This window comes from Brettanomyces bruxellensis, chromosome 9 (genome assembly GCF_011074885.1).
Source record: "Brettanomyces bruxellensis chromosome 9, complete sequence".
NCBI lineage: Eukaryota > Fungi > Ascomycota > Pichiomycetes > Pichiales > Pichiaceae > Brettanomyces > Brettanomyces bruxellensis.
Genome location: NC_054690.1, coordinates 1,381,129 through 1,393,275, shown reverse-complemented (window position 1 = coordinate 1,393,275; position 12,147 = coordinate 1,381,129). Strand labels below are relative to the sequence as shown.

The window sequence follows — 12,147 nt, the reverse complement described above, 5'->3', positions numbered from 1 at the left end:
TGCATTAATGGTGAAATGATTTTAGCTCTGTATATCGTTGTACAAATATGTGCCTGATTACTTAATTTCCACAATCCTTCAACCACGTAATTATCTATCAGTCATTACATTATAATATATAGTCTATGATCAACAAGAGTACGGCCATAAAAATAATCATGGCGCTTAAATTTCTGCCGGAGTTCTTATTTCTATCATTAGCCTTGACTAATTGCTTGTTTCCCAGTTTCATGTTAGACATAATATCGTCTTGGTACCCCGATAGCGTATTTATCGATTCATTCTGGAGGTTTAACTGGAGCGAAATCTCGTTGATCATTGATGAAATATCCACTGCTGAAGTTTCCATCTGTTCCACTGACTTTAGATGCTCATCTTTTAGTTGTAATTGCAAGTCTTCGTTCTCTTTTGACAACTGCTGAAGTTGTTGAGTAGGAAGTGTTTTTTGAAGATTGTCGTATTCCACCGTATTTGTATTATCATCCTGTTGAATTGTTTTGTCAAAAATCATGTTTTCTTTACCATTATTACTTGTGTATCCGTTTGGAATTCTGGAGTTTCGAGTATTTATCTCTTGTGTATCAGATCCAAAGTACTCTGTGTTCGTCGATAAATATGATTTGTCGTGTTCATTTTTACGTTGCATTCGTGTAGCATATAACGAAACAAAAAGATCTGAGAGCTTTGTTAGCCTCAAACCTAGTGATTTGACAACATTCAATCTCATTTTTGCCACCGTGTCCAAGTCCATCTGCATTTTTTGTCCGTACTTGCCCATTGAAGCTAAATTAAGACCAATTTCTTTAACTGAAACTCCACTAGTAACGTACATCTGCTTATTTAGTTCAGTGGAAGCCCTCTTAAGTGTATCCACCTTTCTATTTAACCCGTTTATTTGAGCTTTTAGTGTCAAATCTAGGCGGTCCTTCGCTTCCTCATCCATTTTTCTCGAATTCCAAAGAAGATACTCCGACTTCACCGAATTCAAGAAACGTACTATTTCATCGATAACTTTTGCCGTAGAAATGGAGTCCTGAACAAAGGTTCCAGACATATCAAACTGGCTCTTTTGTTTCGTATTAACTCCGTGTAATTTTTCATCATGTCGGCTTTTCTGTTGGGTCGAACTCTGTGAATCTGCTTTTAAACCTTCTTCATATATTCCTATACATGTTCTAAAAAAAGGTGTTCTGTCCATCTTTTGTTAACAGTTTTAGCCAAGAAATTTTGACCGCTCAATTCCCTAATTAATCAGATACGTTTGAGTGAACTTTGGATGATGTGTCAGTAGATATTGATCTACTCCATGTATAACGACACGATATGATAACAAGCTTTTATAAGTTTTGCTTTATTATAACTGATATTTTCTGGCTCTGTCTGAATGTTGCGGAAAAAATATCTTATATAATGTATTGAAGTTTCGAATCGAAGAAAAAGGTGCATATTATCATTATGAATTTGTGTGAGCACCTTATTAAATCTTGGATGGGTAGTATTCAGAACGCGATAAATGAAGAGTAAGGGGAAAAAAAATTGGGGCTACAAAAATGTAGAATCAAATATGTGGATTTCTGGACATTGGTTGAATAGAATTTGTTAGTAAAAGAGGCTTATTAGTGAAATTTGTTTGGTGTTTTAAATTCCATTCTTGTTCTACTTCAAAAGGAACGCATCTGCTTTGATTATACGATCCTGCTGTCGTTGTTAGTAGATTCTTTTCAAACTTCAGGAAAATACATATTCATCATACTTTATCTATCTATTGAATGGACGGATTTAACGAAGCGAATGTGTGGGGAAGTGCATCCCCGTTGGATCAGTCCACACATGATTCGACCAATGATGTTTCCAATGTTGGTTCAGATTCATTTTTGGGATCCTCCGAAAAGAAGAATGATGATGCTAATGCAATTGGAAATGAAGAGATGAAAGATGACAACCATGTTCAAGATACCAGAATAAATTCAATTGAGCAGCCGAGCTTCTCTGAAAATTCCACATCAAGAGATATGGGCTTCCATACACCGGATAGACGTAACAGTGATGTGGATGACTTCAAGATTCAGAATGAGTTGGCCGAAACTATGAGATCGTTAACACTTGATAAAGTTGAAGGTGGACATGACTTTGAAGAGACTCAGGCCGATAATGAGATCTTACCAGGTGGTGAACAACAAGATGTAAGCTCAAGCACAGAAAAGAAAAAGCACCTTATGAATACTTTGACATCGATTTCAAACGACGACCTTGGGTTCTTGGATGAAGGTAAAAAGGTTGATCTTACAGTTCCTGCATCAGGTGAGAATCTTTTCGAAGGTCAAAGCGATGAAAAAGGACCATTAGACATAATAGGGATGGCTGGAGAGACCGGAAAGACTTCCAAAGATGCAGATACTGCTATTGGAGCCTCAAAGCCAAGTGCTGGTTCACTTTCATCTCCAAACAGAAAGACTCTTTTGCTTCGGCCAAGACGTATAAAGAGCAGAAGACGGGGATCTTCTTCGAAAGTTGGTGATGCAAGTAAAACAAATGGATCGATTGATCCTTTAGCTGCAGTTCAGCTAAATGCATCACCTTTAAAAAGTAAAGGTGCGAATGATGAGACTCCAGCTGGTGATTTGAGTCCAAGCACCCGTAAACAGAAGATAATCGCCTCGTTAGACAGGCCATTATTCAATATGGACATGAAGCCCGGTAATTTCAATGGAGTTTCCACAACTGGAACCAATTCAGAACAGGAAATTGCAAAAAAGACGGCGCCTTTGCCAGAACCTCTTGCAGCAAAGTTTGATATCACAGTTGGTGATCCAACAAAAATTGGAGAGCTTACAAGTACGCACATAGTTTACACGATCACAACAAGGACATCTTCTGGCCTTTTAACCGAACCGGTTACAGAAGTTACTCGTAGATACAAGGATTTCCTATGGTTATACAGGCAGCTGATTAACAATCATCCCGGCTATATCATCCCTCCACCTCCAGAAAAGCAAATTTATGGAAGATTCGATGATAAGTTTATTGAGAGCAGAAGAATAGCATTAGAAACGATGCTCAACAAAATTGCGGGACGTGCAGTTCTCCAAAAGGATGCCGAGTTTATTATATTTTTGCAGAGCAAGCAGTTCGCCGAAGATTCTCACGACAGAGATCAGGTAATACATCATGTTCGAGAAACAGCTCCTGGAGGTGATGGTAATAGTGGGGATGAAGACTCTGTGGGAAGTAGAGATGATTCTAGTTCTGCTGCTCCTATGTCAATGGCTGATGTTATCACTATGGGTGAGACCAGTACCAGTACTGGAGGATTCTTTAGCTCCTTGATTGGTTTGAATATTCCCAAGTACATCGAAACTGATCCATACATGCTTGAAAAGCAATCGTATGTGGAGAATTTAGACGGTCAGTTGCACTCATTATCAAAAAGTCTTGACTACATTTTGGAAAAGAGAGAAGAGTTGATAGCTGCCAAAGGAGAGGTCGTGAAACTAATCTCGAATATGACCGATATCGAGGTCAATAGCGATGTGAGTGAACTATTCGGCAATTTCGAAGAGTTACAAAGCAAAATTCAACAATTACTTGAAAGAACAAATCTGTCGCAGATTATGACGATTGGTGTAACAATCGATGAATATATTCGTGCAATAGGTTCTATTCGGAATTGCTTTGAGAGTAGGTTCAAACTTTGCAACTCTCTTGTTAATGTGGAGTATCAGCAAGAAAAAAAGGCTAAGCAGTTATCGAAGTTGAAGGTCAAGTACCAGAATCAGACGGAGAAAATCAATAAATGTCAAAGAGAGCTCGATCGTCTAGATAAGGCAGTGCAGACTCAATCCGAGTTTCGTGATAAGTACAATGTTCGGTTTAGGAAGGAGCTAGATAGATTTGATGTAGAGAAGGTCAAAGAGTTCAAAAACATGATTGAGATCTATTGGAAGGGATTGGTTGAAAGTCAAAAGGAATTGATCGAGCTTTGGGAAAGCTTTTATGAGAAGTGTGGCTTTGATAAGAGTGACAATGAGAAAGACGATTGAACATTTTGATGTGTTTTGAATAAGGATTATGATCGAAATTATCAAAAAAAAAATTAAATTTAGTGTATTCAATGAGTTGGTAACAGTGTTGAAGTTTGTACTTGTAATATTTTTATGATAAAGTAAAATGTACAGCTTGCCTAAAAAAAAATCGACGGTGGAATTTATGTCTTGATAAGCGAGAGGAGAGAATTATCAATCCGAAGAAAATTTACATTTCGTCATTATTTTTTGGTCTTATTAAAGCTGTTCGCGCATTGTCTCCACAACACAATACCGTATCTATCACTTTATCTTAAGAAGCAGACAAGCAAATGCATTAAGCAAGGCTGAGCTTTCTTGATAATTGTTTTCAAAGGTTATTTTCAAAAGCATAATTACGATCCTTAATGATTGAATTGGTTTTTGACCGCTTCTTGAAACACCAAAGAAAAATTCGGAAAGCGTATAATTATCAGCATTTATAACATCATAAAAAGCAGGCTGGCATCCTTGTATATTGACAGCATTCATCATTGAAAATAATGGAAGGCTCACCATTTCAAAGTCATGGCAGCTTTTCAACTGTCAAAATTGGCTTTGTTGTTGTTTTATTCATTCTCTCGTTAGCATCATTTGTTCTCCAAACAGAACTCACAAGTATTCTTTTCATTAAGTATGAGTACGATGATCCATTCTTTGTGATGCTACTTACACACAGTTGCTGGTGGTTGTTATGGCTGATACAATTTGTTTCAGTTGCCCTTTTTAAAACTTTGAAAAGATATCGTTTACATAAAAAAGGTCAAGATGTTTTGCGCGGAAAGCGTTGGAAAGGACTTCGAAGAGCATTCACATCTTCAGTTAAGACCCAACACAGAAATGTTGCGCATACTGCGGAGTTAACAGCTGCCAACAACCATCCAGAATACGTAAACGAGTTTTCTGACCGTGGATTTCGCAGATATACCGACTTTCTACACAGCAATGCACTTCATCATCTACTTAAATCAGCATTATTACTTTGTTTGGTTCTTAACGTCGCAGGAGCCACATGGTTTGTGGCTATGAAGCTTTCAACTGGAGCAGATGTGACTGCTATATATAACTGTTCGGCTTTTGCGGCATACTGTTTCTCAATCCCAATCCTTCATGACAGTTTTTCATGGGTAAAGATGTCTTCTGTGCTTACCGCCATCTCAGGAGTTATGATTGTTGCTTACGGAGGACAGCAAACTAGGGATGAGACTCGAGAATATCCACACCGGTTTGCCGGAAACGTTATCATTCTTGTAGGTGCCATCTTGTACGGCTTATATGAAGTTTTGTATAAGAGAAAGTGCTGCCCACCCTCAGGAATTGTTAGTGCAAGGCGTGAGGCCACATTCTCCAACTTCACAATGGGTTTAGTTGGTATCAACAGTTGCATTCTACTCTGTACATGTCTTTTCTTTGCTCATCTATTTGGATTTTACAGTGTGAAACTTCCGACAACTACCAAGGCTTGGTGGTTAATCTGGACCTCTGTTTTCAGTAATGCCGTGTTTAGTCTCTCTTTTCTTGGCTTAATGTCACTCACTTCGCCCGTTTTTTCCTCTGTTTCTTCTCTTCTTACAATTTTGCTCGTTGGATTTTCCGAATGGTGGTTTAGAGGAATTGCATTAGGCTGGTATAAAATATTCGGTTATTGTCTTGTTATGGTTGGTTTTGCACTGCTGACATACGCATCTTGGTCTGAAATTTCTGAAGAAGACACTGATGATCAGCTTTTGGATACTGATACTGAATCATCGTATAGCACGTTGCCTGGAACGGAGTCTGGTGGCTTTGGAATACAATAGACAGATTCGATTGTTGTGATCACGTGATTTGTTTTGCATAACTTTAGATAAATATTGACTATGAAATATCCAAATGTAGCTGGGATATTGTAAAAATGACTTCCAATAAGGTCATCTTTTTGCCAACTTTTCTCTGCAGGCTTAAGCTTTAGTTTTTGTAACTCAAATTACATTCTAATGAAAGTCTAGTCTTATGGCTCTTTAGTGCATTCGCACCTGTGTTCTCCTTTTCGAATCTCACTATCAGCACTTTCCTTCAGTATTTTTTCGTCGATGAAATTTCGTATGCCAAATTTTTTTCGTGAAAAAGGTGAAAAAAATAATGTACGAATACGAACCGAATAAGATGAGTCTTTGATTATCCATTTCTTAAGTAAAGGGCCGAAATCAATAAATTCAAGCAAGCAATGTCGGAAACAAAACCAGAAGAACCTAAAGTTGAAGCAGAGCAGAAAATCACCCCTTGGGAAGTCGAAGGTGCAGTTGTGAATGGTGAGGCTGTCGCTATTGACTATGATAAGCTTATCAAGCAGTTTGGCACAAAAAGAATCACCCAGGAAACATTAGATAGATTCAAGAGAGTCACCGGACGTGAACCACACCACTATCTCAAGAAGGGATTATTTTTTTCTGAGAGAGACTTTAGCAGAATTTTGGATAAGTACGAACATGGAGAGCCTTTCTTCCTATACACTGGACGTGGACCATCGTCAGATTCTATGCATTTAGGACATATGGTTCCATTTATATTCACAAAGTGGTTGCAGGAAGTTTTTGATGTTCCTCTTGTTATTGAGTTGACCGATGATGAAAAGTTCCTTTTCAAGCAGAAGCTTACTCTTGACGATGTCAAAAAGTTTGCCAAAGATAATGCCAAGGATATCATTGCCTGCGGATTTAACCCTAAGAACACTTTCATATTCTCTGATTTGGAGTACATGAATGCAGCATTTTACGAGACAATTCTTAGAGTCTCTAGACAAATCACTACATCAACTGCCAAAGCCGTGTTTGGATTCCAAGATTCTGACTCTATTGGAAAGATTCACTTTGCTTCGATTCAGATCTCTACTGCTTTCCCATCATCTTTCCCAGACGTTTTGGGACTTCCAGACAAGACTCCTGCACTCATTCCATGTGCTATTGACCAGGATCCATATTTCAGAGTGTGCAGAGATGTTGCAGAAAAGCTTCGTTTCAGTAAGCCTGCATTGATTCACTCGAGGTTTTTCCCAGCTTTGCAAGGACCTACAACTAAGATGAGTGCCTCAAATGCTAACACTGCTATCTTCATGACTGATACTGCCAAACAGATCAAGAAGAAGATTAACAAGTATGCATTCAGTGGTGGTAAGGCCACTTTGGAGGAGCACAGAAAGTACGGTGGAAATCCAGATATTGATGTCGCTTACCAGTATCTTTCATTCTTCAAGGATGATGATGATGAGTTAAAGCGTGTTGCTGATTCTTACAGAAAGGGTGAGCTGCTTTCGGGTGAAATGAAGAAGCTCTGTATTGAAACTCTTCAGAAGTTTGTGAAGGACTTCCAGGAAAGAAGAGCTAAGGTTGATGATAAGGTTCTGGAATCCTTTATGAAGCCTCACAAGTTGGTTTGGGGTGAAAAGGAACGTTTGGTTCCTGCCGTTCCAAGAGAGAAGAAGTCAAAGGGCAAGAAGGAAAGTAAGAAAAATGAGAAGAAGGTTGCCAAGGAGCAGAAAAAGGATGAAAAGAAAGACTAAGTATAGTTTGATGAAAATCACAGTATCCTACATTTACGTCTATTAATGTGTAATAGAAAATATATGTTTTGTTAAAGCGAGATTCTGTATTGTTGTACTATAATACTCAAGAACATTATATAGCATTAAGCTGCTTCATTGATTGTTGGCCTGCTCTTCCGATTTCCTCAAATATATTGGTAATTGTATTAGCATCCACAGAGAACTGTCTTCCAATTTCATTCTTCGCAAACCAGTGTTTCACCTCAGCTTCAACTTTGGAAATTTGCTTCTTTTCGTTCTTTTTGTAACTGTTGATGTCCTTCTTGACCTTCTTGAGAACCTCTGAATATTGCTTCTTGAGGGAGCGGATCGTAGCTATTTGTTTAGTGGTCATGTTTTCTGAGTGATCATAAATCATGTATTTCAGCTGCTTTACGCAATCTGTAATGACAAATATCGTATGATTGAAGTTAAAAGTGAGCTGGTTCTTTGGAATTTTAGGATCCGTCTTGATCTCCTCGGATGGTTCAAATATATGTGCTAGCACAGAAAAGTTCCATGTTTCAGCTTCAGTACATGGAATATCGCCCACTTTTCCGTATAGATCAAGATATCTCTTGATATAATCCTCGTACAAACTTGAATTGTAATCATATATGAGAAGGTTCATTAAAGTTGTTATGGCCAAATAATCCATGTTGACTTCAGGATTGATCATATCCAATTTTTGGGACACAGTTTTGATTCTTTGATGCACGCCACAATCCCAGAATGTCTTTCGATCTCTATTGTCGTTTATCTTTTGATCCAATTCCTTTCCTTCCATTGCATACACCTTATAAAGGTTTTTAAGATCATTTTTTAAAGTTATCTCTATCCTTCGAATATCATCTTGTAATCTACAATTGCGGATTTGCTCATTGGTATTTTGAAGTCTTGTAAATGAGAAGTTTATCCTATTTTCAAACTCAAAAAAGCCCTGGATCTTGCTAAAAGAACCTTGCTTGAAGCCATTTAATATCAATTGTGGAACTTCACGTCCGACGTTATTTGAATAGAATTTAGCGACCTGGAAAAGAATATTGGATTTACTGCTATTCAATTTGGTCTCTAAGGAGGATATTCTTGTACTCAAAATTGTTGATAAAGTGTCCAATTGAACAAATTTCACCTTCAGACTCTCAAACAAACCTTCCGCTCTGTTAACAAGATTAAGTTTGCAATATAGAGCGATAAGCCAAAGCTTTAGGTGGAATTCGTATGGATTCTTCAACAATGCTGATTCCATAATTACAACAATTCGAAGAAGTAAAGTCGGTAAATCGTTTTGTGTTCCCTTGTATTGGCTTAGAAGTGCTTCACAAGCAATAATAACAAATTCGGAACTTGCAGAAAAGTCAAACTGCTGAAGCTTATCCAGCAATTGCTCTGTAGCTTTATAATATGTACAGCACTCCTTTATAGTATCAGTGTCATTCAAAAGTTCTGTTTTTTGGTGTAGTTTCAATTTCATGTAATTAACCATCAAAATAAGATCCTTTTCCGTTGCCTTTGACTTCCCAGAGCTAACAGAAACAATTTCTTTCTCATAAATTCTGTCCAATATATCATCAATATTTGATAACTCAGGATGTTCGTCAAGAACACTAACCAAATCTTGGAAGCAACACTTCTTAGAACCATATTTTGAAATGTACGCCTCAAAAAAATCTGTAGCAGAAAGTGTATGGTCAATCTTTGAGAGCTCAAGATAAGCTAATCCCTTATTTCTTCCATCGGGATACTCGTTTATTATTTTGAAGCAATCTCGAGTTTTCCTGATTTCCCCAGCAGCTTTTATAAAGAGCTTCCAGGTATTCCAGTCATCCTCCTTTAAATTATCAAGATAATGTCTGCAGGTTTCAAAAAGCTGTTCGTATTTTCCGGTTCTATCAAGAACATCCAAATACATTAATTTTAATTGTAGGTCATTTTCCTTCGATAAAATCTCCTCCAGCACGTTTTTGCACTGTTCCTCCTTTCCTGCTAATTTCAAGAGCTCACAGTAAACGAAATATTCCTGAGCATTTTGTGGTTTTGCCTTCTCCACTAGCTTTAATCCTAATAGTGGAAACAGCTTTCTACTTGCTGCAGTAATTCTGGAGCTGCAGCAATTGCATACAAGTACAAAGCCTATTGCCGCATAAAGTTGAGCCATTCTAGCCGAGCTTGGGGAAAACTGATCTCTAGAAGATTTATCAGTTGTCAAAACTTTTGTAAGCATCATAGTCGATTTCTGAACCTGTATAAGATTTCCCGCTTCAACTGAATGAGAAAACCATTCATAAACTAAAGAAGAATTTGGGTGCTTTTTACCGACTGCCTCGAAAGGATCCACCAATGGCACATAGTTGCATAAATCAAACACTTCCGAAATAATTGTGAGTGTCTGGATATCTGTAGGACATCTCGCAAGAAGATTTTCTGCTTCTTTAATGGCCCGCTGCCTAAATTTTGGACCCTGATATGCCAATACCTGAGATCTTAGACCAAAATAGTACGAACTGTTTGGATGCTCCTTTATTTTTCGATCCACAAGTTGAAGAGCGAGCTTATAATTGCCACAGCTCAATGCATTCTCGATGAATGGATCCGCATACACCATTCTGTTTTCGTTTATAATAATTGGAATTCTGTAAAAATAATCAAAAGTGTTCAGTCTGTACAGCTTTGCTTACAAAAGAGTGGAATGTATGGGACTTTACTGATGATTGGAAACATTGTATCGACTGAAAAAAAATGGTGCTGAAAAAAAAACGAAATGAAAAGATCCCTCACCGACGTCAATCGACGTCATCATCACTTTTCCCTTGGTCGGGTATTCACTACATCAAAAATTACAATCACGCAGTCTAATGAACATCTTATATAACTTCAATGATTATGTATAAACCATATGCTATTCAGTGCTTACCTCTGTATATATGGTATGCAGAAGCCTGGTCCGTACCAAAAATCAAAGTTTCCGCAATAACAGTGTTCTCTCTTCTGGAAGCAGTAAAAACGATAACCTCAGCAATGTCCTCTTGTGTTAAAGGAACGGTATTTGCATACACTTTTGCGGCTCTCTCCTTGTCACCCTTAAATCTTGTAAGTGAGAATTCATCGCTCTCAACATTACCTGGCTCAATCTCGATAATTCTGACCTTGGTGTTAATCAATTCTTCTCTCAACACGTGTGTGAAACTTCTTAAAGCAGCCTTTGTAGCACAATAAATTCCTCCACCTGGGTATGGATTTCTGCCGGCAACAGATCCCAATTGAATGATATCTCCATGGTTTCTCTTCTTCATGTCCTTGACGACGAGTTGCGTAAGCTGGATCATTCCCAAAACATTAGTCTTAAACATGGTCTCGACATCCTTTTCCTCGATTGTACCAATTGGGTCCAAACCCAATGCCTTACCTGCATTATTCACCAACACATCAATGATGGCAAACTCGGTTGGTAAGCTTTTGAGAAAAGGTTCAATCGTATCAATCTTCGAAACATCCAAAACAGCCGGGTACACTTTCAAATTTGGATACTTTTTGGTCAACTCAATTTTCAACACATCCAACTTCTCAAGTCTTCTGGCACAAAGCACGAGCTTAATATTTCCATTAGATGCTTCTGCAAACCCTTCGGCTGTAGCCTTGCCGATACCTGCTGATGCCCCTGTAATAAGGATTGTCTTTCCTGCCAAACGCTTAGCAATGTTTCCAAACATATTTAATAACGGTTGATGGTTATCTACTATTGATGTGAGATGTGGAATACGATTTTTAAAAGGAAAAAATTTATATCATTTGGAAGAAAGGAACGGTGAAGTTTTGCGGAAAATGTGTGGCTTAAATAATAAAAGCTGTGTTTTTCTTTTATTACGAAGTGGTATTTTTTTTCCGGCAGGTTCCCCGCGAAAGCTTATCAGTTATTCATTAATCCAACCTGGTTGGTAGCTGGTTGGTTGGTCTTTTTCTCGCAACGGCCAGTAATAGTATAATCATTAATATATAGCACGATGGTTTTGCGCTTGTTCTTCATATGTATAGAATAACCCGACTACAAAATGATGATTTGTCTTCTTAGATATTTTTTCCAAAAGATGCAAATTGGACCTTCCTTCTCGTTGTTTTATATCTCCGTCGGTGATTTTCTCTGTGAGAATCGGGGTTCGTATCCCGCTGTAATTTTTCATGTAGCCAATGAGCGCTTTTCGTGCAAGTCCTAACATATGTCGTTTGAACAGAGAATATAACTGTATTTAATGCTCTTAGTAAAATTTCGAGGCATGAACTCCGGATAATATTGGAAAGCACGAAAAATCAAAATTTGCAATCGGTTAAGATTTATGTAGCACATTATTCCATTAGTATAAGAATTTTCGACTCTAATAAATTCTTCAAAAAAGCACCTGAAAAGATTTAAATGTGAATATCTATCTATCTTTGAATTTTTGCATGTTATGTTAAAAATGAAGCTCGGATTATAGAACAAGATGTTTGATAAGTTCGGGATGATCGGCAACAAACTTTATGTGCTTCTCC

At 37.8% G+C, this 12,147-nt stretch overlaps 6 protein-coding genes across 6 annotated transcripts; 3 read left to right on the top strand and 3 right to left on the bottom strand.

The window, feature by feature from the left end:
- Positions 1-109: 109 nt before the first annotated feature.
- BRETT_002467 (uncharacterized protein) lies at positions 110-1,198 on the bottom strand (the record flags this gene model as incomplete). The annotated part of the gene is made up of 1 exon (XM_041280994.1): positions 110-1,198. One exon carries the CDS (start codon positions 1,196-1,198, stop codon positions 110-112), a length of 1,089 nt encoding a protein of 362 aa, XP_041138785.1.
- Positions 1,199-1,769: 571 nt separating this feature from the next.
- BRETT_002466 (uncharacterized protein) lies at positions 1,770-4,040 on the top strand (the record flags this gene model as incomplete). Its single annotated transcript, XM_041280993.1, has 1 exon — positions 1,770-4,040. The coding sequence occupies one exon, from the start codon at positions 1,770-1,772 to the stop codon at positions 4,038-4,040; it is 2,271 nt and encodes a 756-aa protein (XP_041138784.1).
- Positions 4,041-4,564: 524 nt separating this feature from the next.
- BRETT_002465 (uncharacterized protein) lies at positions 4,565-5,860 on the top strand (the record flags this gene model as incomplete). Its single annotated transcript, XM_041280992.1, has 1 exon — positions 4,565-5,860. One exon carries the CDS (start codon positions 4,565-4,567, stop codon positions 5,858-5,860), a length of 1,296 nt encoding a protein of 431 aa, XP_041138783.1.
- A 407-nt stretch (positions 5,861-6,267) lies between these two features.
- WRS1 (tryptophan--tRNA ligase) lies at positions 6,268-7,599 on the top strand (the record flags this gene model as incomplete). Its single annotated transcript, XM_041280991.1, has 1 exon — positions 6,268-7,599. One exon carries the CDS (start codon positions 6,268-6,270, stop codon positions 7,597-7,599), a length of 1,332 nt encoding a protein of 443 aa, XP_041138782.1.
- A 115-nt stretch (positions 7,600-7,714) lies between these two features.
- On the bottom strand, positions 7,715-10,225 carry BRETT_002463 (uncharacterized protein; the record flags this gene model as incomplete). The annotated part of the gene is made up of 1 exon (XM_041280990.1): positions 7,715-10,225. The coding sequence occupies one exon, from the start codon at positions 10,223-10,225 to the stop codon at positions 7,715-7,717; it is 2,511 nt and encodes an 836-aa protein (XP_041138781.1).
- A 298-nt stretch (positions 10,226-10,523) lies between these two features.
- On the bottom strand, positions 10,524-11,330 carry BRETT_002462 (uncharacterized protein; the record flags this gene model as incomplete). Its single annotated transcript, XM_041280989.1, has 1 exon — positions 10,524-11,330. The coding sequence occupies one exon, from the start codon at positions 11,328-11,330 to the stop codon at positions 10,524-10,526; it is 807 nt and encodes a 268-aa protein (XP_041138780.1).
- Positions 11,331-12,147: the final 817 nt, after the last annotated feature.